This window comes from Paroedura picta, chromosome 1 (assembly GCF_049243985.1).
Source record: "Paroedura picta isolate Pp20150507F chromosome 1, Ppicta_v3.0, whole genome shotgun sequence".
Taxonomy (NCBI): Eukaryota; Metazoa; Chordata; class Lepidosauria; order Squamata; family Gekkonidae; genus Paroedura; species Paroedura picta.
The window spans coordinates 95,685,260-95,710,548 of record NC_135369.1 but is presented as its reverse complement, the minus strand read 5'-3'; the positions used below and the strand labels follow the sequence as shown (position 1 = coordinate 95,710,548).

At 43.8% G+C, this 25,289-nt stretch overlaps 1 protein-coding gene across 5 annotated transcripts in view; it reads left to right on the top strand.

Moving 5' to 3' along the window:
* The first annotated feature begins 2,479 nt into the window (after positions 1 to 2,479).
* Positions 2,480 to 25,289, top strand: part of ZDHHC14 (zDHHC palmitoyltransferase 14) — a 79,394-nt gene continuing 56,584 nt past the window's right edge. For all 5 annotated transcript variants that reach the window (XM_077348828.1, XM_077348800.1, XM_077348808.1 and 2 more), the window contains exon 1: positions 2,480 to 4,349. In XM_077348828.1, the coding sequence (XP_077204943.1) occupies positions 4,096 to 4,349 (254 nt within the window). In that variant the 5' untranslated portion in view covers positions 2,480 to 4,095. The remainder of the gene's footprint in view (positions 4,350 to 25,289) is intronic.

Genomic DNA, 25,289 nt, shown 5'->3' with positions numbered 1-25,289 from the left:
GAAAGATGGGAAAGAGATAATGCTGGCAGTCAAACAGTCTGAGCCTGAAAGATTAGCCGAATTTAGCAGTGGGGGGAGGGGAACCCCTTAGGAGAAATAGCAATAAAAGTCCCTTTGATTATGTGAGTTTCTGCGCCCCTCACAAATTTGGGAACATTGGGTATTTTTACAGGAGCTTTGTTGGATATACTTTATGCCTGTAGAAAAGATACAATTCCTTCCACCCCAGCTGTTTGAACAACAACAGTATTTCAACACGGTTTTGGGAGTCAGAGCAGAATTTCTGAGATGGAAAGACATCTACATTCATCAGGCTTGGTCAAATGCTCAGAAGGTGGTGGGGGAAAATGTTACAATGAGAGGCTGACATAGAAAAAGAGCTAATCAAAAGATAAATCTAGTCACCAGAAGTTGGTATGAGGTATTTCCACTCAAGAACACTGGAGTAGAATGAAAATCTAAGAAAGGATGAAATGAAGTAGTGGAACATATTAATAATTTAAAAGGGTTGGGTATGTAAGCTATTTGCACATACAGAGTTGGTTTGTTTTTCAATTTATAGCCTACCCCTTCTGGAGATGATGGCTCAGGGCAGCTTACAACATATTATATAAAATACATAAATTACATATAGGCTTTCTAAATTAATTAACTGATGGTCTTTCAAAGCCCTAAACAGCCTGGCGCCATAATATCTCATCACACAGACACTGAGGTCATAGTTGAAAATCCTTATTTTGTCTTCACCAGTTGAAGTACGGTCAATATAAGAGAAAGGGCCTTCTTGCTAGCAGCACCTCAGTTATGGAATTCTCTCCCACAAAAAGTTGGTCCTCTTTGCCTTTGTCTATCCTTTATTAGCTCCTGATAACCTCCTTTGAAAGGGTCTTGCAAATATCAGTCGCTGACGACTATGGAATTGTGAATTTGTTGCTTTGCAACATTTTAAATGTAAATAGGGTTTATTTATTTATTTACTTATGACCTAGGTGTAGTCTGTATGCAGCTTTTTACCTACTCCCAGCTGAATAAATTCCTCCCGTCTACACTGAATTCAATTTCTATTTTGATTTTGGGCAATTTAAATTTTCCCTCTGCAATATGCATGATTGACCCAGAGCAGGGGTAGCCAGACTGCGGCCCTCCAGATGTCCATGGACTACAATTCCCATGAGCCCTTGCCAGCATTTGCTGGCAGGGGCTCCTGGGAATTGTAGTCCATGGACATCTGGAGGGCCGCAGTTTGACTACCCCTGATCCAGAGTGACCCTACCTTTCCCCCGCAATATCCAGAAGTGGATATAAGCATCAATATTAGGAAAATCACCATCAGTAAGTATGCAGGTTTCTGCTTTCTGCAAATTAACTTCCTTCTCTGTGCCTCATAGCAAAGCAGTCTTCCCTGATTGGCCAGGATGTCAATTCAATTCAAAGACTTCCTGGTTCCCGGTTGCAAGGCTGTCTAAAAGTTACTGCACTCCAGAAGCCCTAACTTCTCTCAGCAGATATTTGCCTCTTATTTTCCCCTCCTCTGCTGTCTCCAGTCCTCTCCCCGCCCCCTGCTCTGACCTTCCCCAATCAACTGTAGAACACTTTCTTTTTCAATGGGGGGGGGGGGAAATAGAGGAAGTCCTGAGTTCAAATCTATCTGAATTCAGCAGGATCCACAATGGAAAAAACAAAGTAAGTGCAGAATCAGCCTACTGTTATTTATTGTGTTTTATATTTAAAATTATTGTAACCTACCTTGAGACTCCATTCTCAAATAAAGGATATAAACAAATAGCAACTAAATGCCAAAGTCTTATTCATCAATACTATCATACATTTCTGAAGTCTTTTCTATGCTTAATAGATACGGCCTTATTTTGCTCTGCAATAGTTTATCCTCCAGGGATTCAAAAGCCAAAGGGTGTTTGTTCTTTTGGTTAAATATACATTTGAAAAACCAAGTGTATCAAGAATTCAAAACATACCTCAGTGGATACAATTTGTGAAATGACAGCCTAAGCGCTACTTATGTGCTACAAAGATACGTCCTGGATCCGGCTGCCCTACTCCCCCATCCCCATCCCGGGACCAAGGGGAACCTGGCAACTCTACACACCTAGTTAGGAGTACTTAACGGGAATAATAGTAATCACAGTTGAAGTATGTTGTAGCAATGACGTATCAGATAAATACATGTCCCTTTGGTTCTTCCTGCTGCGCCCATTTCCAACTCCCATTCTCACACACCCCTTTATAAAACATTTTCCTGAGGATCTGCTTCATCAGGCAAAATTAAAAGAAAGGAAACGTCTGTTGCACTCTGGGACTTGTAGTCCTCCGCCCTCATAGGAACTTCATTTGCCTTTCTATCGCCGCCAGAGCGTGCGCTTTAAGAATCGAAAGGACTACGTTGCCCAGAAGGCCAGAGGGGGAGGGGAAGAGACAGACGTGGCCAAGGGGCGGGGGAGGGAGCGGGAGTCCTCTGTGAGGTAAACTAGCATCACGGGGCGGCCTTTCGCTGGCCGGCCGGCCGGGAAGGAGGGAAGGAAGGAAGGAAGGAAGGAAGGAAGGAAGGAGAGGGAGAGCTTCGCGGTGCCGCCGCCTGGGGACGGCCGGAGACATCGCCGCCGGTTGCCGAGGGCGGGCGGAGATCGCGGCGCGGCGTGCTTCGAGGGAGATGGCGGTGAGGCGAACAAAGGCTGACAGCTGGGTCGGCGGACGCGCTTGACGGGGAAAGAGCGGCGAAGCCCCCGCCCGCCTGGCAGGCAGGCTCCGCGCCGATGCCGCCCAGCGCCTGGCCAGGACCCCGAAGGGCGGCAGGTCCCTCGGAGCGGCGACCGGGCGGAGCGAGGAGCCCGCCTCTCGTGTAAGCGCGCCCGCCCGCCCTGCCGGCCGCCTCCCCCTGCTTTTGAGCGGGGCCGCGCTGGGAGGGGAGCGGCAGCCGCCCGCCGTTTCTGGGGCCCTTGGAGATGAGAAGGAAGAAGTGGCGGCTTCTGCTCGGGCTGAGGCTGGCTGCGGGGGACAAGCCCAGATAAAGAGGCAGCGGACGCCGAGCGCCTGCGCCGGGGGCCGGAAGGCAATTGACAGCGGGGAGCCCTCGCCCTGAGCGGACTCGTGGACCGGCGTGGGAGCAAAACTCCTCTTGGAAAGGGGGCAGGATGGCTGCGGGGCAGAGAGGCCCTCCGTGCCGCCCCCATCTGCGCGAATAACTTCTGCTTCCGAGCCAGAAAGGAGAGCTGAAGCCCTACGACGGCTTCCTGAGAGCACTTGAAAGAAGAGCGACAGAAGAACGAGCCAGCGAACAGGGATCTGGCTTGTGACTGAGGAATAACCACCTTGCCTCCATACCTTGCAACTGCCTCTTTAAAAAAGGGGGCAAATAGGATAAGCAGAGTACTTCTGTTGCCAAATAAAGACGAAAACTGGCTTCTTGTGCCCTCCCTAAATCCCCCCCTCCCAGTAATGGGGCTTGACTGTAATATAGAACAGCCTCTTTCACGCTTAGGGAACCTTGAGGGAAATAATTCCCCTTGTAATTCTGAGCAACAAGAAGAAAAATAACAGTGAGGTGCAGAGTTTAGTAAGAGCTCTCTGGAAGAAAGAGGATATTATGGATTGTTTCTCAGCAGCTGGTCTTGGATCTGGATTAATGTACTTGAAAGAATTAATAGGAATTGTTTATTTTTGTAGAATGATATGACTTTGTGAAGAGAAGCTACTGAGTTACAAAATTACTTGCCTCCAGAGCTGAATCAAGATCTCCTCGAAGATGTGGATGTCAAGACCACACTGAGCAATTTAAGCAAGAGGCACGATGCTTCAAAATTATTTTACGATTTTATGATTGGATAGACACTTGCTTTATATTTTAACTTTTCTAGTTCCTTTTGTTATATGATTATGAGGTTCTAAAGTATTTAAACTTTTTTATTTTGTTGTGAAGAAGGGAAAGACTGCTTACGGTTTCTGAAATGACAGCTTTAACAGTTAACTGGGTATGATATTAAAAAGATTTAGAATTAAAATTACTACTAGTGGCTTCTGGGATATTTCTCTTGAACAAGATTAGTTTGGGGGACTGTTCCCCCTCCTTATTCTCCCTTGATGACTCCCGGTGCTGGTGCTGGAGGGCCCATGAAAGACTGTGAATACAGTCAGATTAGCACTCACAGCTCCTCTTCTCCCATGGAGTCTCCCCATAAGAAAAAGAAAACAGATTCTAGGAGAAAATGGGAAATTTTCCCAGGGAGAAACAAATTCTTTTGCAATGGAAGGATCATGATGGCTCGTCAGACTGGAGTCTTCTACCTGACACTTCTTCTAATCTTAGTGACCAGTGGACTCTTCTTTGCCTTTGAGTAAGTGGCATTTGAGTTTTTCCAACCCCTCCCCATATAGCAGGCTTCTATTGCACAGTTTACTCTATGGATATTGGCTGTCAGTGTTATACTTTAGCAAGATTGATACAATTATGTTTGCACTGTGTGGGAAGACTTGAGGTTGAATAATCTACTTTTGGTTTCAAGTAAAATTTTAAAGTAGATGTGCTTAAGGTAACATAAAGTATACTAATATACCCAATGGTGGCTACCTGTCTTTGGAAAATGTGATTCCTCAAGAATTAACATAGTTTTTAACTGTGCTTTTAAGCACAGTTTGGTGGTATTCCTTTCTTTAAAGAGTTTTTGAAAGTTTTGTTGGGATGGGCAACTTTTAGAAAAGAGATTGTCAGTACCCAGTGTCTCAGCGGGTTATTAAAGAACAAGTTTTGCACATTTCCGTTCAAATGCAAGACACAAATTACATTTTTATCTTGAATATCAAGAGATGTATCCACTGCGTTTTGTGTGACATAGGGATGGTATGGAACTGCATTTTGCATCTTGCCCCCTGGCCCCCTAAATCAGTCACGGTTTAGTACTCTCTATTTATTTGTAAAAAGGTGTTAAGTACTTTTCTGTGATCAGTCTGGACAAATGTTTTACAATATTTATTTCCCCATCTATTGTATTGTTCCAACTTAGTTTTTGTAAATCCATGAACATGCGGCACCTTAGTTGTTGTTGTTTTTGAGGAATAAAGAGAGTTGGTTTTGACCTGGAATAGCCTCAACTACTTTGACATGTCTCAAGTTACCTTCTTCTCCCCCCCCCCCATATTGATGTGTTTATAGTCATAATTGCATATGCAGTAATTTTTTTTAAAGTTAAAAAGTGACTGAGGAGGAATAAGTGAATAGATGTGGGACATTTTTGCAATGGGCCAACAACTGAGTAGCAAAATTTTAAAAATAGCAAAAATTGTCTTCTTCTATACATCATCTTTAATCTGCTACCTTCTTTAATCTGCTACCTGTGCGTATTACTTTCACTGAAAGCTGGCAGGCCAAAGGTTAATTTACTGGATTATTGATGATAATTATTATTATTGGTTTTGTTTTAATGGGAGTTTTGATCACAGAACTCCCGGCATCTTATCTGGGAGTAGCACACTTTATTCTCCTTGTTGTTCATGAGGGCTTGCAAGATGCGGATTTTTCCACAAGCCTTTTGGTTGAAATGGGTAGTAATTCGTTCTGATTTACTGTCACTAATGTTGGTTATGTCCTTTTCCTGAGAGGGAGAATACTCTTTTGTTACAAGCCTTTGGATTTTTGTGAGGTTTGCAGACTGCATTTATATTTTTTATAGTTGACTAGTTTTACTTGGATTGTTATGCAATTATTTAATCATATGTTATACAGCTTTTTGATCTCTTGTTGCCAGTTGCCTTGCACATTTTGTTTTGGATAAGTTTGGGGGCACAACTGCACATGGCATGTAGTTCTATAATATGTACAGTATAGCTGTTGAAGCTGTGATTTAAAAGAGAAAATGATATAGGGTCCCCTTACCTTTCCCCCCACCTATATACTGCTACTTCCAAGTTTCTTTTTATCTGTTCTAGGGCACCAGCTTGAGGAAGAGTTAAATTGCCTTCCTCTTCTCACAGAAGACTTGTTCTTTAAATTGTAGCCTGAGCAGTAGCGTTGTCAGACTCCAGGTAGGGCCTGGAGATCTTCCACTGTTACAGTTGATCTCCAGACAACAGAGACCGGTTGCCCTGGATAAAATGGCTGCTTTGGAAGGAGGACTCTATGACATTGAATCCTCCTGAGATCCCCCCCACCCCCTTGGTTCCACCCCAAAATTCCTGGTTTTTCATCACTTAGAACTGGCAATCCTACAACAGTCAAAGTCTAGAAATGTAAATAAATAATTTAAATACATTTAGATACATCTGTCCATCACCTCATAAAAAACAGCATCCTTCTGTCTGCGTTATATATGCATCAACTAGAAGTTGGACTGATGAAAAGAATTGGCAGAATTAGGTTTATTTTTCCTCTCTAAGTAAGTGGTTGTATAAACAATGAGAAAACATTTTTTTTCTAGTTTGCAGAAGCTGAGGGAAAGGTTCATTGGATAAATGTGATAAGCTATAAATGAACCAGGGTAGCTAGGGGGAGAAAGTGTTTGGGGCTGCTTCATCCATGGGCACAGAAGCATGTTTTTCTACCTTATTTTCATATAACAGGAAGCCCCTGCCCATCTCAGGTCCTTGGCATGTGTGATTGTAACAGGATGTTTGTGTTGTTGACATATTAAAACATAATGGAGATGGAGATGTGTAAATATTTGTCCACTTAGAAAAGAGTTGTTGTCAGAAGACTATACTAATCCGTCAGTGGGAAGCAGGAGTTAAGTATCATGTCCAGTATTTTCAGCATTAGGAATTCAAAAGGTTGAGCAGCAGGAGAAGAATGTTATATATTAAAATACACATTTATTATAATTCATGTGCACATACAAAATTCTAAAACATCAACATTAGTCACTCACTATTGCACAAATCCAAAACTTATTGACACTTGGATAAATGACAAAAAAATCAAACATGTTTCAACCCTCTTGGGGGTCTTCTTCAGTGGTCTAATATTTAAATACATTCATATGATACTAGTAAAAGAGCCCATTGTAAACAAAATACAGTGGGCGCTAGAATGTTGGGGATAGGGAGGGACAGGGCATTGCGCGGCAAGGAAGCTTACCTTAGAGAGGGCGGGCGGTGGCGCGCGGCTCGCAGTTGCTGCAGCTGGGAATCAGAGGGACCAATCGGCAGGCACGAAGCGCCTGCCGATTGGTCCTTCCGATTGTCTGTCATGAGGACCCTTCCTCATCCTGGACACAGCCCGCCCCAGGAGGGCTTACAGTTTTATTTAGTCCGTGGTGCCCGCGGCGCCACGGGCAGTGTACAGATAATAATGGAGACTATAATGTGGTAGAATTCTATGAGACACACGAGAATACATTCAGGTTAAGAGAGGGCTTCGATAAGGGTGGAACTTTGAAGTATAAATATTTTATTTGGGTGGCTCCAAGAGAGATATATTTGGACACATTCTATAAGTGTGGGAACCTTTTCATTTATAGTCCCCCTTATTACATCACATGAGCATATTTAAATATTAAATCACTGAAGAAGATCCCAAGAGGGGTTGAAATGCGTTTGTTTTTTGGTCATTTATCCATGTGTCAGTATGTTTGGATTTGTGCAACAATGCATGACTAATGCTGATGTTTTTAAATTTTATATATGCACATAGATTATAATATTTGCATTTTAATATATAATATATATTCTTTTGCTGCTCAACCCTTTAGTTTCCTAGCTTCTGTAACAGGTTGGGTTATTTTGTTCCCTCTTTGTTGATCACTGAAGATACTTTCGTTATCATTCTGCTTTATTAGTACTAGTATTTTCCCCGCGCTCACCCAGTATTCTAATGTGCCTTTTTCCTGTGAGGTGCAATTACATAGGCATCCTATGTAGAGTTACACTCATCTAAACCTATTAACTCTAGTGGCTGTAAAAAGGAGGAAACCCTGCTTAGGATGGCAACATAAATTTATTTATTTAGTACAGCTGTTTCATCTTTGGATAATGAAAGGGTGCTGCGTAGGAAAAGAATAAATAGCTCTTCTTTCAGATAACCCTCAGTTCTTTATGTGACAAAGACTTTACTTTCAGTTATAGAACATATAACCAAAGAAGTAATCCATTTAGATTTTCATTCTACATAATTAGTTAAGACTATGATCTTCTATGGGTTTTGCTCAGTACCCTTTTTTTTTTTTTTTGCTATACTTGAGAATCCTTTTTGATGCTCCTTATAAGTAGGAGTGACCCAAAGGATGTCCCCTACATAACTTACATTACCCAAAAATGACATTGGGAGTCAGAGTGACACTGCTATTTTGAGGGGAAACACTGGTTATTTTGATATATGTATATATTCTATGTGAACCGCCCTGAGCCTTAGGAGAGAACGGTATACAAATGTAATAAAATTAAATAAATAGATAAATATTTTTAAAAAGATTATAGAATTGTTTTAACTGTTATTACTTTTGAGAATTTTACAGGGATTTGTTGTTATATTTAATGCATAATCCGCATTTTCAAAGACTGGACAGAATAGAAATACCACAATAAGTAAGTAAATGAATATTTTGGATCGCTCCCATTCACAAGGATATTGCTTTCTTTTCAACAGTCTATCACACTACATTCCCAGTTTCCATATCTGCCTTTTACAACTTGTCACAAGCTACTGTACCCATGCACATATTCTCAGAGGTGCTTCAGGCATTTCAGATGTACAGAGTTGTTTAGCCTTTTTTTTTAAGTACCATATCACTTTTGAATCATGTTGAAGTTGCATTGTCAGGTGAGACTTCCCCATCACCAGCTAGTTGATCAAAAGTGGAGGTGGGGCCTGGGAGCAGGAGACCCACTCACACTGGGGGTCTTACATCCCTACATTGGCTGACCTATTCAGATGATGCAGGCAACAATAGGTCTTGCAGGCAGAAGCCCAGGAATTCAGGGATCAGGAAATAGCAAGCAGGGTTTTCAACTCTGGGTTGGGAAATTTCTGAAATATGTGTGTGTAGCCTAGAGAGGGTGGGTTTTGGGGATGGGAGGGACCTCAGTAGAGTGTAAAAGCATGTTTTTTATCCCCAGGGATCTCTCTAATTTGTAGGTCAGTTGTAGTTCTAGATCTCCAGATCCCACCTGGAGGCTAGCAGGGAGCATAGGAAATGGAGGCTGAAGGCTGGGATGAGGAGTTCACTGAGGAAATGAAGGAATAAGAGAGGGAATAGGTGGAAGAGTTTCAGAGACAAGGAATTATGTATTGATTTTCAGCATGTTTCTAGCTAGGAATTAATACAGATTCATCCCCTCTGATAAACTTGTTCAATTTTCTGCTTGTAGTTGGCATTTGCATAGTTAAAAATAACAAACCCTGGGGCTCTGTTCTTCTGTCTAATAACAGCCATATAGCCAACCAGTATTTAAAGCATTTTATAATTCTGCAGGGCCTGCAAGACAGAGCTCTTCTGCTGAGCATTCAGTTGAGGCCAGGATACAAGTAACATCTAAGATAAATCCCCCCCCACACACACACACATATCCTAGAACAATAATTCAGATTGGGCCAGGAATTATAAGGATGCCGACTGCAGTTTTAAATGAGTTTATCTTGTTTTATTGTATTACTGATTTTAAATCATTGTACACCACTCCAAGACGGCTGTACCAAGAGGCGTGGTTTTGTAAATCCAATCAAATCCTTAACACTATTTCGCTTTGCTCCCTTATATATTTGGGAAACAGCCTGCTGGGAGGAGACTGTCCAGGGCCCTGTCTGTCCAGATCCACCCTGATTGGCCCTCCCCCTCCAGCTCCCACTCTCCCTCCTTGCCTGCTAGAAGCCTTTTGGCTGCAGCCTTCATTGTCGCCCACAAGGAGAGAGGCAGCAACAGGGCTTTGCGGCCTGCAGGTACGCTCCCGCTGGGAGGGAGCCAGGGGGGGTGGAGTTTGCAGCCTCCCTGTTGCCACCGGTGGGGGGGCTTTCCACTCCCTTTAGCCCGCTTTGCAGACCAAAGGGAGCCACGGCCACCCTTTCATGCCCTCCTGCCTGCCGCCCCTTTCAAAGCCCATTTTTAAAATGGGCTTTGATACTAGTCAATAACATAAAGTAGGAAATTGTGCTACTTTACTGGCTTCTGGAAGGGTTCAGGATCCCTTCCTTCTGTTTTAGAAAGCTCACTGGGAGGGAAGGGAAACATTTGAAGTAGGCAGTTCCCTAGCTTGTGTCAGAGTCCATTAAGGGAAGAGGGGAAATGCTGTAAACTCTCTCCAGAGCTCCCACAGACCCCTTGTTGGGAATCCCTGGTTTAGGCACATGCAGAGATAGAAAACAAGAGCCCTCTCTTCTATTACTCCTACTAGTTAATTTTGTAATGCAGTGAAAAGGGAGGTTACTACTTAAGGCATCCCCCCTTTGCTGTTCAACTCCATGGAATATTTGACTGTAGTAGATTGGATAATTAATTTTGTCAGTTGACACATTTTATAAGAGACATCGAATAACTATTAAGATTGTTTGTCAGAAAGAAGGTCATATTGCAAACCAATAAGCAAGAATAATAAGCAAAGTACTAGGGGAGAAAGCCCGTTGCATTTAGGGATACAATGGATGCTCGCATCTCTCAGCGTGGAAAGGGATGGAGGAAGGAAAGAAATGGAGGGAATTTGGATAAGGTGACCAGATTTTAACATTGGTAAAGCAGGACACCATTGACGGGGGGGGGGGGGGTCTTGATTCAAAATTTGGTCTATATGGAGCAACAAAAAGTATCATAGAATGCATAGAATGCAAAAATAGTATTGTAATTATATATATTTTGAATTTCAACATAAGTACAATTTGCCAGGTGCCCCCAGATGTCCCTCCAAAAGTGGGACAATCTGGTCACCTTGAAGTTGGAAGGAAATAAGGAATGAAGGAAGGAGTAAAGGGAGGATGTTTGTGAAGGGGAAAGGAGGGAGGAGAGAAGGAATGGAACAAGGAAAGTTGGGGAAGGATGGAGGAAGGGAAGAGAAGGGAGGAAAGAAAGGGGCAGAGGCACGGAAGTATGGGGCTAGGGGGCGCTGCTGGGCCCGGAGGGCAGTGGAATGGTGGCATGGAGTGGGTGGTGGCCCCAGGTGATATCTGAGCATGGGAGAAGTGTGGACGAGCCCACGGGGGAGGTTGGGAGGATTGAGGAGCGGGTGCGGGGAGGTGGCGTTTCTCATCTGGCGAGTGGCCTCTGAGAACAGAAGCTTTGAAGCGGGGTGGTGTGGGGGCCAGCTGGAAGGCTCAGGGCTGGCTCTTCTGGGGGAAGGCACAGCATGTGTTCTGCCACACCCCGCATTGTGCGCAGAAGGCTGGGACATGAGGGGAGGAAGTCAGCGGCTCTCCTCGGTGAGCCGTCCTTGAGACTTCCTTGCGGTTTGGACGGGTTGGTTGGTTGAAGGCGCAAGTGCAGAAGACAGGCTCCCCCATGCAGGAATCGTGTTTGGGGGAGGGGCAGAGCTGTAGGCGGGGCCGCATACCGGTTCATAGATCAGTCAGTACCGGGCCACAGCTCCTTGTCCTCCTCCCTGGCTGCTGCCTCGAGGGCTCCTCCTCGGTGTGGCACTGTGCAGCTGCTGCTGGCAGCGCCCCCCCAGCGGGTGACAGGAAGTCAGGGTGCTGGCGGGAAAGCAAGTGGAGCAGGGGCTCAGGCGGCGACAACGTCCCTCAGCAAAAGACTACCCCCCCACTGGACCTCAGTAAAATTGTCAAGCGTTGACTGGTCCCTGGTGATAAAAAGGTTGGGGACCACTGTTTTAAAGCATTTGCCTATGCTAATTAATTAGTGACAGTAGTCAAAATATAGTTAACCTTTGGAAGAAGTCTAACAAGATAATAAATTTATATAGAACAAAACTCAATTATTTAATCAGACCAGGAAACTTTTATGTATTGTGAAAGAATAAACCCATCCCACTTTCAATAGGATATGGAAAATTCTTCATTGCTGGTCCCATGGGAACTTTCTGCAGTATTTGATCCATTTCATCTTGATTCATGTTGAACTCCAAATAGGGGTGAAAGGAGTGATTCTTCACTGTTTTCACTTCCTTCTATACGACTGGACTTGAAGAGTACTAATTGGATCTTTTCTCCAGAGTTTTTTTTAGTATCTGTGTGACACTAGCTGATGAGACTGTGACTTTTAAGTTGTTTGTCATCAATATGCTAAAGCTGCTGTATGTTTCTTTAAGTTTCCTGAAGTAGCTGTGTCTTGTATTATGATGATACTACTGTGTTTCCCTGAAAATAAGACAATGTCTTATATTAATTTTAGGTAAAAAATGCACTAGGGCTGATTTTCGGGTAGGTCTTATATTTCTCCAATGACACTTCACAACAGTGTTCATTGAGGGTGGCTCCGCTCACTCGCTTGTAAACTCATGGGAGCAGCTTCACTTGCCCCATCTCCCAGCCCCATAACCATTGGCCAAGCAGCTGGCAGATGTAGCTGAAGGGCAGCCGCCACTGGCCAGTGGGGCCTCTCCCCCTGCCCCAGCTCCTCATCCACACGGTGCAAAGGTTGGGTGGGAGGGAAAGGGAAGGCTGTGCGGCTCACCCGTGGTGGTGGCAGAGGCGGCATCTGTTGCTGATCCGGGACTCTCCACACAGCTCCACCGGCACTTGAATGTACACGGGCCCCTCAACAAAGCATGTTAGCATCTCCCTCTAACCCTCCCGCCTCTGTGTGGAAAGCCCTAAGGGAAGTTTACCGGAGGCTTATTGCAGGTTTCTGGACTGACTGATGGCCTTGAAAAAGCTTGACTTTCAAAGGGAAACACCCCCTCCCCCCTGCTCCCGTTGGGCCAGGAAGCCCTCACAGCACCTCAGTTTTTTTCTTTCCAGTGTTATTTTTCCCTTCTATGTAAATTCCAACCGAAAGTCATTAGAAGACGTCTGCAAGGCCAAGGGGGCGTCAGCCCCCCCCCTGCCTGCAGCAGGGCAGATGCTCTGTTGGAGCCTGCTTCCCCCAAGAGCTCAGGCATGGATTGAGAGTGGGGGGGAGGTCCTAAAGATAAAGTCAACACCCGTGTAGGGCAAATGGTGGTTTGTCTTTGCAGGGCAGCCTGTGTCCCCCTTGTTAAACCAGTGGAAGGAAGCCTGCAGAGAGCAGCTGGAGCTTGGGCGCTAAGAGGAAGCTGGGCGAACTTTCCAGCTTTGACTTAGTCCTCCTCTCTGGCGCTGCCAGCAAAGATGATCCACCGTTTGCCCTACAGGGGCATTGGCTTTATTAGTAGGACCTCCCCCCACCCCCAAGGTGTGCCTGAGCTCTTGGGGGAAGAAGGCTCCCCCCCCCCCGGCTGGGTGGGCGGGAGTGGGCGTGGCATGACTGAGGCAGAGCTAAATAGAGGTAGGTCTTATTTTCGGGGGAGGGCTTATACTAGCGGTGCATGAAAAAGTACGGCTAGGTCTTACTTTCAGAGTAGGTCTTATTTTTAGGGAAACACGGTAGGATGCCATGGTCAGATAGCTAAAAGGGAATGGAATTTGTCTCTAGACGGGCAGTGCTGGCTAATAAGACTGATGTTTTGTTAGAGAATGCATTACCGATTCTGAATCTTAGATTCTGTTAAAAGTTTGAGAGTACTCTTAAAACCTGCACTGCTGTTGTAAAAAAGATGTTGTTGCAAATGTTTTTTTCTGTGAAGCTTGTGATTACTATTTTGTGATGCTTTGGCTAGTTTTAGTAAAAGTTAGTACAAAGACACATTTCTAGTTCTCAAAAATGCCTTGTAGATATTTGGGGTGGTCTCTTGGGCTTCAAAATAGAGAACAAATGACTTCCCAAGTGCATGCTCTGAACACAAGTGGTATGATTTTTTTTGACATGAAATCCCCTATTTGGTGAACCTGTAGGGATTTCAAGGCAAGAGATGATGATAATGATAAATGAGATGTATAACCCCCCTTCCCTATAAAGGCTCAGAGCGGCATACATGTTAAACATTGATATAAAACTGTTCTAATAAAAACCATATACAGCATTTAAAATCAGCATTCTTTGTTCCCTGCTATTCTGCCTGTTGACTTTCTTCCTAGCCTATATCATTGCCTGCGTCCACAGTAATCCTGCTTAGCTTTTGAGAAGGGGTTATTCAGGGTCAAGTCTTCTCTCGGGTTTTTACCCTGTCTGAGCTTGAATAAACCCTTCCCCTCTGCACTTTATTTGATCTCCGTTTTGATTTGGGGTGCTTTAAAATTTCCCTCTATGATCAAGTCCACAGTGACACAGTGACATACCTTTTATCCGCAATATCCCGCAGTGCATATAACTTGCTACATTTGAGAAAATCACTCTGAAAGCCCCAGTATTACAAGTGTAGATGTTGGAATTTTGCCGGATTGACTTCCTTCCCCTTCTCTGCGCCTCCAATGCTGATGTATTGCAGTAGTCTGTCTCTGATTGGTCAGGATGTCAATTCAAAGACTGTGGGAAAACTGGAGTTCCCAGTTGACATTCCCTCGTAAGTTTAATTTTTGTCATTTTTGGGATTTTTTTTAAGTGACTGTGCTCCAAAAGCCCACTTCTCTATGAACAAAGATTTGCCTTTTGGAGTTTCTTCTCCCCTCGTTCTGGTCTCTCCTGATGCTGACGCTCCATACACCATTTCACACAGGTGGAAGAAAAATAAAAATAAACGCGCAGCCTTGTGCTCCACTTGCCCCTCCCCCAGTTTGGCTGAGTCAGGAGACAAAAGGCAGGATATAAGGCATTCTCTAGCCTTGTGCTCCTTCAATGCCAGCTAGAGCTTCACACGACTACCATTCCCCCCTACCCCCAATCAAGTAGGACGGAGACAGGAAACCGGCACTGGGGACAAAATGTAGTGCAGAAGGCCACTTAGTGGGACCTGTTTCGGGTCGGGAAAAAGGAAGGCTGCAGATCGATTGGAAGATCCAGCTTCAAACCAATTAGAATTCAGCAGGATTGAGAATGGAGGGGAAATGTGAGTGCAGAAAAGGCCCAAGTCAGGGCTAACTGACATTAATGTGACTGGCTGAAGGTCACTGAGCATGACTCCATGGCATGAGTTGGGGATTCAAACATGGATTTCCCAGATTATAGTCCAACACTTTAACCATTATACCATGCTGGTGATGGAATAGCATGTTGGAATTAAAAATTTTTAATGGCATGATTATATCTACAACGTTTCTAAAAAGAAATTCTTTACTGTTTGCATTTTACTGGCCATTGAAACATAAGTTGGGGTTCAGTGGGGTTTAAGAACAAACTTGGTCCTACTGCTCCAGACCAATGGTTCGAGGGTTCTGATTGGCTGGTTTGGCAGGGAGTTATCACATGGCTGTGTGTGGATGCTGTGACACAGTTTACTGATGTAACAGGATTAATTTTTGCTTATATATTCCTACTGCTATGATGGTCAGTTCTTAGTCTGACGAAGAGTGCTTGCACTCGAAAGCTCACACCTTGAATAAATCTTTGTTGGTCTTAAAGGTGCTACTGGACTCTGATTTTATTCTATCCACCTAAATCTACTTTCTGGCAATTATTTTTATTTGCTTTATTTCATAATTATTATTATTCTGAGGCAAGTATGTACAGGATCCTGCTATTAGGTATGTTACAGTGTAAAAAAATTGTTCTTGTCTGCATGCATTAGCTCCCCACTCCCCATTTTAAAAGCTGCCTTGCCAAGTTTCTCTATATAGAACTAAGAGAAAGAAAGATTATTTCTTGGCAGTACTTATTCTTGTTCAGAAGCCAGGAAAAGCTATTTTTAAAAGTGAGGATGAAGCAAGGCAATCTTGGGCCTGCTTCTTTCAGGAGGAGGAGTCCTAAAGAACCAAAATGTTTGTGTAAGCAGAGAACTGTAGTACTAACTTGTTAGTATTTATAGTCACTATGGAGTAGACCTTGTTTCCTTTGTATTTGAGTAGAACTAGACTTGCTAATGCTTGAACCTCTGCCCCTCAGCTCTCACTGAGCATGAAGCTAGGCATTTAGAACACACTTTAGGGTTGCCAACTGTTGGGATTTTTGGACTTGGCTGGGTCCTGAGTGCCTCCAGAGAAACACAACTGCAGAGCATTTGAAAATATGCAATTATTAGTTTACTTTGTGGATGAGGCACAGATAGACTCACAGCACTCTGAAGTTTGAAAGAGACTCTTTACTGCATGGTTATTTACAGAAAATATATCATATTCATTTGCTTCAGTCCCCTTACTGAAGCAGAGTACAAAAGCTTAAAGTAGTTACAAAGAAACATTGCAAGCCTCTTGTGGCTAGGCTGCAGGCAGACAGCAGCAGATGCAGAGAGAGCAGAGCCCAATAGAGGATGTTGCTCCTCCTTGCATAAGAGCACATTCATGCTGATCTTCTTCCTGAAGAAAGAGGAAGTCGGTGGGAGCCCACCTTAAACTCAGAAATCCCCAGGACATGTGTGCAGGGGTTTTCCATTGCAACCTCACCGGTGACCACTGCACTAGTGAACATGAAGCAGTTTAAACAGCTTAACAACTGTCCTTCAAGGCTGTCCACCAAATTACTTGCTGATTGCAATTCCAACACCAACTCTAGGTTGAAAAATTGCTAGAGATTTGGGAAGGGGAGGAACTTCAACGAGTTATGTGCCATAGAATCTGCCTGCAAAAGCAGATATTTTCTTCTAGGAAACTGATCTCTCTGATCTTGATCAGTTGTAATTCCCAGAAATCTCTAAGCCCCATCTGGAGGCTGGTAGCTTAAACTGAACTTCATGTTCTCTGAGTAATGGGAAAGCAGCGGTGTGTACTACTTGCAAGCATGTTCTCCCATTTATATTGTGTTAAGAGTCCCACGTGAAGAGGAAAATACTGTTGTAAACAGGAGGGAATGGGCATTTACAAGGGAAAACTGGCCGGTGGCTAGTCATCCCACTTCTGCTGTTCTTTCTCCCCTCAAAGATTTGTTGTTGTTGTTTTACATCCATGTTGACATGATGAGGAAATTAGGAGTTTGGAACCAGTATTTTTCTTTATTTCTAGTTTCAGTCTGTAGAAAGATTTTCATTCTTTCCTGAGCACCTACTCCAAGATTTACTGAATCAAGGTTTCATAAGGTGTTTTAAAAGGTCAACTTGTATGGTTTTAGAATTAGTTTAAGTGTTTCAGACCTTTACTTTTCCACAGCATCTCATGCCATAATTAACATAAGGCCTGTGTCTGCTTGTCTGCTAATCTTTTAACTTTTATTATAGCTGACCTTTCTCTTGCCTTGTAGTATGGCCTTCTGTCAGAAGTCCTCTACTTGTTGATTATATTATGTTTTCCACAGGTCAGATGGAGAGCTGAAGAGGTTCCATGCATCTCAGGTGCACACACGTCCAGTTTACACTGGGACTCTGGTGCACAAAGAATAGAAAAAGCCTTGAGTAATGTCTGAAATATAAATACATTAATACACATTCACACAAAACATCTTTTGAGTGGCAAAGGGCTGCTCTTTGCCAGATTGTAGAAACATAATCTGTTGTTCATCAGTATTGCACCCAAGGAAGCAAAAAACATCTTGGGTGTTCCTCTCCCCTTGTCTCAGGGAGGCAGGACTTTTTTCTCCTTCCTGTTTCCTGTGTGGGTATGCCAGCATTCCCCAGTTCTTTCCTGTCTCTGTTACAGGGAGAGCAGCTATTTCGTTATGCTAACAGCTTGATTCTATTATTAACTCCATTATTAATTCTAATAATCTTACTTCCTAATCTTATTTACTTACTAATTACTTAGAGCGCTTCTAGCAGAGTTTACATTTCTACCTTTCTCTTTTTGGAGAGTTCCTGGTACCTTGTGCCTTAACGGACCTCCTCAGTAGCAGTTTGACATAGCCGCGGCTTTGTCAGCCTGATTCCCATTCATGACGGCATCCAAGCAGGTAGATGATTTGCTCTCCGAAAACAATCTGGCCATATTGGTCATTGAGGGCAATCAGCAGCTCGCAGGGCCAGTGGGCACACCTTCTCATGCTGTCCTACATCTGGTTAGAGCCAAAAGTGGAGGGCATGAGAAAAAGTGCACCAAGTCTTCTGCCACCGCCTTGGCTGAGTGCAATTCCCCTGAGGCGACTAAGAAGCCTGGTGGCCATCTTGTTTAGGTGGAGATCAGCTATTCTCCTGCCAAGGAGGCCGAAACAGCATCCACACATCAGGAGTCAGCAACACTAAGGCCCAATAGGCATTCATTTTCCTCAGAGGAGTTGATGTTGATGATAAATAAATGTATTGCTGATCAGATGCAGCTTATTTAGTGGGGTCTGAACTGTAGATGCAGGAATAGGGGCTGTTTGGATTCTTCCCCCCTCCCCACCAGGGCTTATGAGTCTGATTGTTCCCATCCCAGATCCACTTGCCTGACTAAAGCAGCCAAGAAAAGGCATTATAGTCCAGACCAAGGGAGAAATCCGTCTTCAGACAGTGATTCAAACACTAAAGCCGACACTGAGGTTTTCATAGAATCATAGAATCATAGAATTGGAAGGGGCCATACAGGCCATCTAGTCCAACCCCCTGCTTAACGCAGGACTAGCCCTAAGCATCCTAAAGCATCCAAGAAAAGTGTGTATCCAACCTCTGCTTGAAGACTGCCAGTGAGGGGGAGCTCACCACCTCCTTAGGCAGCCTATTCCACTGCTGAACTACTCTGACTGTGAAAAACTTTTTCCTGATATCTAGCCTATATCGTTGTACTTGAAGTTTAAACCCATTACTGCGTGTCCTCTCCTCTGCAGCCAGCAGAAACAGCATCCTGCCCTCCTCCAAGTGACAACCTTTCAAATACTTAAAGAGGGCTATCATATCCCCTCTCAACCTCCTTTTCTCCAGGCTGAACATTCCCAAGTCCCTCAACCTATCTTCATAGGGCTTGGTCCCTTGGCCCCAGATCATCTTCGTCGCTCTCCTCTGTACCCTTTCAATTTTATCTACGTCGAAGTGAGGCCTCCAGAACTGCACCCAGTACTCCAGGTGTGGTCTGACCAGTGCCGTATACAATGGGACTATGACATCTTGTGATTTTGATGTGATGCCTCTGTTGATACAGCCCAAAATGGCATTTGCCTTTTTTACCGCTGCATCACACTGCCTGCTCATGTTTAGTTTACAATCCACAAGTACCCCAAGGTCTCGTTCACACACAGTGCTACCTAGAAGCGTATCCCCCATCCAGTAGGCATGCTTTTCATTTTTCTGACCCAGATGCAGAACTTTACACTTATCTTTATTAAATTGCATCTTGTTCTCATTTGCCCATTTTTCCATTGTGTTCAGATCTCGTTGAACTCTGTCTCTATCTTCCGGAGTATTTGCCAGTCCTCCCAATTTGGTGTCATCTGCAAACTTGATGAGTAGTCCCTCCACCCTCTCATCTAGATCATTAATAAATATGTTAAAAAGTACCGGGCCGAGCACCGAGCCCTGAGGTACCCCGCTACTCACCTCTCTCCAGTCTGATGAAACACCATTGACAACAACTCTTTGAGTGCGGTTCTCTAACCAATTCCCTATCCACCGAACTATCTGAAAATCCAGATTGCAGTCCTTCAACTTATCCATCAGAACATCATGGGGAACCTTGTCAAAAGCTTTACTAAAATCCAAGTAAATGACATCAACTGAATTTCCCCGATCCAGCAAACCTGTTACTTGGTCAAAAAAGGAAACTAGGTTGGTCTGGCAGGACCTGTTGGAGACAAATCCATGCTGACTTCCTTGGATCACCAAATTGTCCTCCAGATGTTTGCAGATCGCTCCCTTTAATATCTGCTCCATTATCTTCCCCACAACAGAGGTCAGACTCACTGGTCTGTAGTTTCCTGGGTCATCCTTCCTCCCTTTTTTGAAGATCGGAATAACGTTTGCTCTTTTCCAGTCCTCCGGGACATCTCCAGTCCTTAAAGAGGTTCTGAAGATGATGGACAAGGGCTGTGCAAGTTCTCTGGAAACTTCTTTGAGTACTCTCGGGTGCATTTCATCTGGACCAGGGGATTTGAACTCATCCAGTGCAGCTAAATGCCTCTCGACAACCTCTCTATCCATGTTAACCTGCCACCCAGACACTATCCTTTGGCTACAGCCATCTCTAGATGTGCCTAAACACTTTGACCTGTGGGAAAAAACTCATGTAAAATAGGCACTAAGCCTTTCTGCTTTCTCTGCATCTTTCGTTAGAGTTTGTCCATCTGCACCCAACAGTGGGCCTATTGCCTCCTTGACTTTACGTTTGCTCCTCACATAACTGAAAAATCTTTTCTTGTTACAATGGGCTTCCCTGGCCAATCTTAGCTCACTCTCAGCTTTGGCCTTTCTGATGATTGATCTACAGTGCCTAGTAACCTGTAGGTACTCTTCTTTAGAGCTCTGTCCTTCCCTCCATTTCCTGAACATTTTCCTTTTCTTTCTTAGTTCCTCTTGAAGTTCTCTGTTCATCCAAATAGGCTTCTTAGAGCTCCTGCAGTGTTTTCGTATTTCTGGAATAGTCATTGATTGAGCATGCAATAGCTCTTGTTTGAGTAGCGCCCACCCTTCACATGCTCCCTTCCCTTCCAGCATTCTCGTCCATGGTATGACACTCATCATGTCTCTGAGTTTATTAAAGTTTGCCCTACGAAAATCCAACATCCGCGTCTGGCTACAAGCTTCCTTGGCTCCCCATCTCAAAAGGAATTCTATGAGGACATGGTCACTTCCCCCTAGGGTCCCCACCACCTTCACCTCATCCACCAACTCTTGCCTGTTGGTCAGTATTAAGTCCAGTATGGCTGAACCTCTTGTGGGTTCATCTACCATTTGATAAATGAAATTGTCAGCCAGGCAGGTCAGAAACTTGCATGACTGAGGACGCTTCGCAGAGTTAGTTTCCCAGCACACATCTGGGAAATTGAAGTCACCCATGATGACAAGGTCCTGCCGTTTGGATATTTTCTCAAGCTGCTCACAAAGTGCAGCATCCACATCCTCTTGTTGGTCAGGCGGTCGGTAGCAGACACCAACCACCACACTGTTTGTTTTCCCCTCGCTTATTTTCACCCAGATGCTTTCCACTGCAGATATGCTCTCCTTCACTAGAATTTCCTGACAGGTAAGCCCTTTCCTCACATACAGTGCCACTCCTCCACCTCTTCGATCTATTCTGTTTTTTCTGAACAGTTCATATCCATCCACCATTACATTCCAGTCATGAGAATCATTCCACCAAGTTTCTGTGATGCCTACTAGATCATACCTTTCCATCAGCATGAGAAGTTCCAGCTCTTCCTTTTTATTGCCCATGCTTCAGGCGTTAGTATAAAGTGGTTTTAGTGGATGAGGAGCTGGAGGTTGATATTGAATTACCAGAACCTTCCAAAAGGTTTTTTTTTAAGATAGAAGAGTATCACTCCCTATTGGATAAAACTCTAGTTGCCTAAGATTTAAAGCAGTTAGCCACAGAGGATGCAGAGGAGAGTCCCAGCAAGTCTAAAAGGCCCAAAGGGAATTCTGAGTTCTTTCCACCACAGGACTCAGGTGCCAAAATTTCCCCATTACATGATTATTTCTGAAAGGCAATACAGGAAGGAATGGGTGAAGCTTATGGCCAAGAAGTAGTTCCCTTCCTACGTGTTAACTGCCGCGAGCCAGTTATGGGAGTGGTGGTATAAAAATCAAATAAATAAGATATATACATTACCTGACTATGCCGAGCAGTTTCTCCAGGTCCTAGTCACTGATGCACTTGTGGCGGTGTTGCAAGCTGCAGGCCTCTTTTCCACTGCATGCAGAGTCCTTTGGCTGAGGGCCCGGCAGGCTGATTTGTGTTCAAAATCTATATACATGGCTCACCCCTTCCAGGGGAAGAGGCTCTTTGAAGACGCACTGATAAGGTTCTTACAGATTCTATGGAGAAGCGAAGGTCCATGCCAAAATTCATTAGGAAGAATGACAAAAGACCGTACTCAAATAATTACTTTTGTTCCAGCGGTTACTTCCCTAGGAACCGTCAGGACAGAAGAGCCAATTGACCACAAGCTGGGCAGCACTTTTGCAAGGGGAGTTTCTTCAGATTCAACAAGGGTGGTCGCTCAGATAAAATCGTGCGAGACAACAAGCCAGAGAAAGACTGACTACAATGGGGTCCCAGTGGGGGGTAGACTTTCTCAGTCCCACCTAAGTTACAGTTCCAACAAAGTTACCAATCAATAGGCCTTGGAGGTGGTTCCCAAAGGTTATGTCATCGAATTTCAGTGCACCCCATCGGAAAGATTTCTAAACTCGCTTCTCACTAAGCAATTGGAAAAGAGACAATGCACAATAGCAGCAATAGACCACCTTCCAGATACAGGCCTTAGAGCCAGTCCCACCAGACAACCAGGGAAAAGGCTTGTACTCTATCTTTTTCACAGTCCCAAAATAAAACGGCAATTGGCAAGCCATTCTGGACATGAAGTACCTGAACCGACTAGTCAGATACAAAAGGTTCCAGATGGAAACACTTTGCTCCAATGTCGAGGCCACTGAGTAAGGGGAATTCTTGACATTGCTAGATCTTCAGGGAGCGTACCAGCATGTTCCCATCAGACCGGCTCACAGGAAGTTTCTTCAATTCTGCATAGAGGATCATTTTCAATTCAGAGCCCTCCCATTTGGTCTGTCGTTAACTCCTTGAGTTTTCTCACAGGTTCTCATCAACCTCGTTGTGGTCCTGAGGGAACAGAAGATAGATACTCACCCTTACTATTATGATCTGCTGATAAGTTCACCGTCCCTACCTCAAGCTCACATCAAACCTTCATTGACATTAAAAGCAAACTGAACAATACCCACATTGATTGCTAATTCTTAGCAAGAACACACAATGTTATATCTTTTCCCTCTAAAGATAAATGGGATATTGAGATTATAGCTCTTCAGCTAATTAATAAATACACATTTATTTGTTGTAAATACCCTGTCCTTTTAAAATTTATATTCTCTCTTAGTTCATTCCAGGCATTTTACAAACAATAATAACTAACATGTATATGTACCTGACAAATGGTTTACATATATTGTTGTTATGTTGTTATGTGCGAAGTCGTGTCCAACCCATCGCGACCCCATGGACAATGATCCTCCAGGCCTTTCTGTCCTCTACCATTCCCCGGAGTCCATTTAAGTTTGCACCTACTGCTTCAGTGACTCCATCCATCCACCACATTCTCTGTCGTCCCCTTCTTCTTTTGCCCTCGATCGCTCCCAGCATTAGGCTCTTCTCCAGGGTGTCCTTCCTTCTCATGAGGTGGCCAAAATATTTGAGTTTCATCTTCAGGATCTGGCCTTCTAAAGAGCAGTCAGGGCTGATCTCCTCTAGGACTGACCGGTTTGTTCGCCTTGCAGTCCAAGGGACTCGCAAGAGTCTTCTCCAGCACCAGAGTTCAAAAGCCTCAATTCTTTGACGCTCGGCCTTCCTTATGGTCCAACTTTCGCAGCCATACATTGCAACTGGGAATACCATAGCCTTGACTAAACGCACTTTTGTTGGCAGGGTGATGTCTCTGCTTTTTAGGATGCTGTCTAGATTTGCCATAGCTTTCCTCCCCAGGAGCAAGCGTCTTTTAATTTCTTTGCTGCAGTCCCCATCTGCAGTGATCTTGGAGCCCAGGAAAATAAAATCTGTCACTTCTATTTGCCAGGAATTGAGAGGGCCGGATGCCATGATCTTTGTTTTCTTGATGTTGAGTTTCAAGCCAACTTTTGCACTCTCCTCCTTCACCCGCATCAACAGGCTCTTTAGTTCCTCTTCACTTTCTGCCACTAGAGTGGTATCATCTGCATATCTGAGGTTTACATATATAATTCTTTGTATAATTTAGTTGCTGATAAGCAGAGCTTAGCATATATACAAAAGTTGTGCCAAAGAGCAGAGAATATTTCTGTGAATGCAAAACCCAGTCACCTGCACAAAATCATAAAATGTTTATTTTATTTGTATCAAGCAAATTTCTAGTCCTCATAGCTGCAAGAAGGAAAAGGAGAAGAATTTTCCATTTCAGCATTCTGAGTAGGATTTCAAGCAGCCCATGAAGGGGAATTAAGTCCTCAAGGAAAATAATTACTAGTTGTCATCTCATAGTATCTAGCTCCCGCCAACTGCTGCTTTAGGATACATTTTCCTTCCTCAGGAATTAATTTTCCATGTCTCGGTCTTCTGTCATGCATGTGAGTTGAATTAGACTTCAAACATTTATTCTACTACCATCAAAATAAACGTGTCTATTCCTTATGGCTTCAGTTGTTTTTGTCCCAGAATTTGGAACAGTAACGCAACTTTAGGCAAGATGTCTTTGTACCATGTATATGGGAACAGCAAGGTGAATTTGTAATCACTGTAATTAAAGGAAACAAACTACCTCTAGGAAGAGGACTTATATTTGATCAGAATCAGCCTTGAATTATATTACCACTTCCTCAAGGCACCTAAATGATTCCAGTTATCCTGTCATAAAACATAGTCTTGAAAATATTCAGAACATGCTATAATTTATCCTCCTGGTTTCTTTATAATGACATTTTTGTTGTATAGAAATATAAAGTGGAAATAATTTATGCTCAGCAGAGCCAGCTTGGTGTAGAGTGGAGACTTCTAACCTGGTGCGCTGGATTTGATTCCCCATTTCTCCACATGTATCTGGATGAGCTTAGGCTCGTCAGAGTGCTGTTAGAGGCTGTTCTCACAGTCTCTCTCTCAGGGCTCTCTTAGCCTCACAGGGTGTCTGTTGGGGGGAGAGGAAGGGAAAGTAATTGTGTGTGTTTTTTAAAGTTTTATTTATATTGTTATATAAAGCGTTTACAGAAAGGTAAAAAAGAATAAAGCGACCAGCTAATAAGTAATTATTAATACATAGTCTATACATAGTCTATACATGTATACTATACATAGTATAGTCTGATATTATCTCAAGAAATATGTAGTCAGTTCCCATTGCATATTAGCCCTAACCTAACAGTTGCTGCTGTCTTTCTTAAGAAAGTCCAGGTAATTGCTCCACTGTTCGTCATATTCTTCCGGTGGTTTCTTATTAACCATGTTAGTGAGTCTTGCCATTTTTGCTAAGTCCACTAATTTGTCTAGCCATGTAGAAATAGTTGGGGTCTCAGTCGTCTTCCAGTGCTTCACCCACACCAACCGCGCCGCCGTAGTTGCATGGAAGAAGAGGATTCTAGAGGAACTTGGTAAAGCACCTGGATGAAAACTTAGCAACATAGATTCAGGCTTCATTGGGTATCGCATTTTAAATATTTCCTGTAACACCATATGTATTTTAGCCCAATCCTTTTTTGCTTTC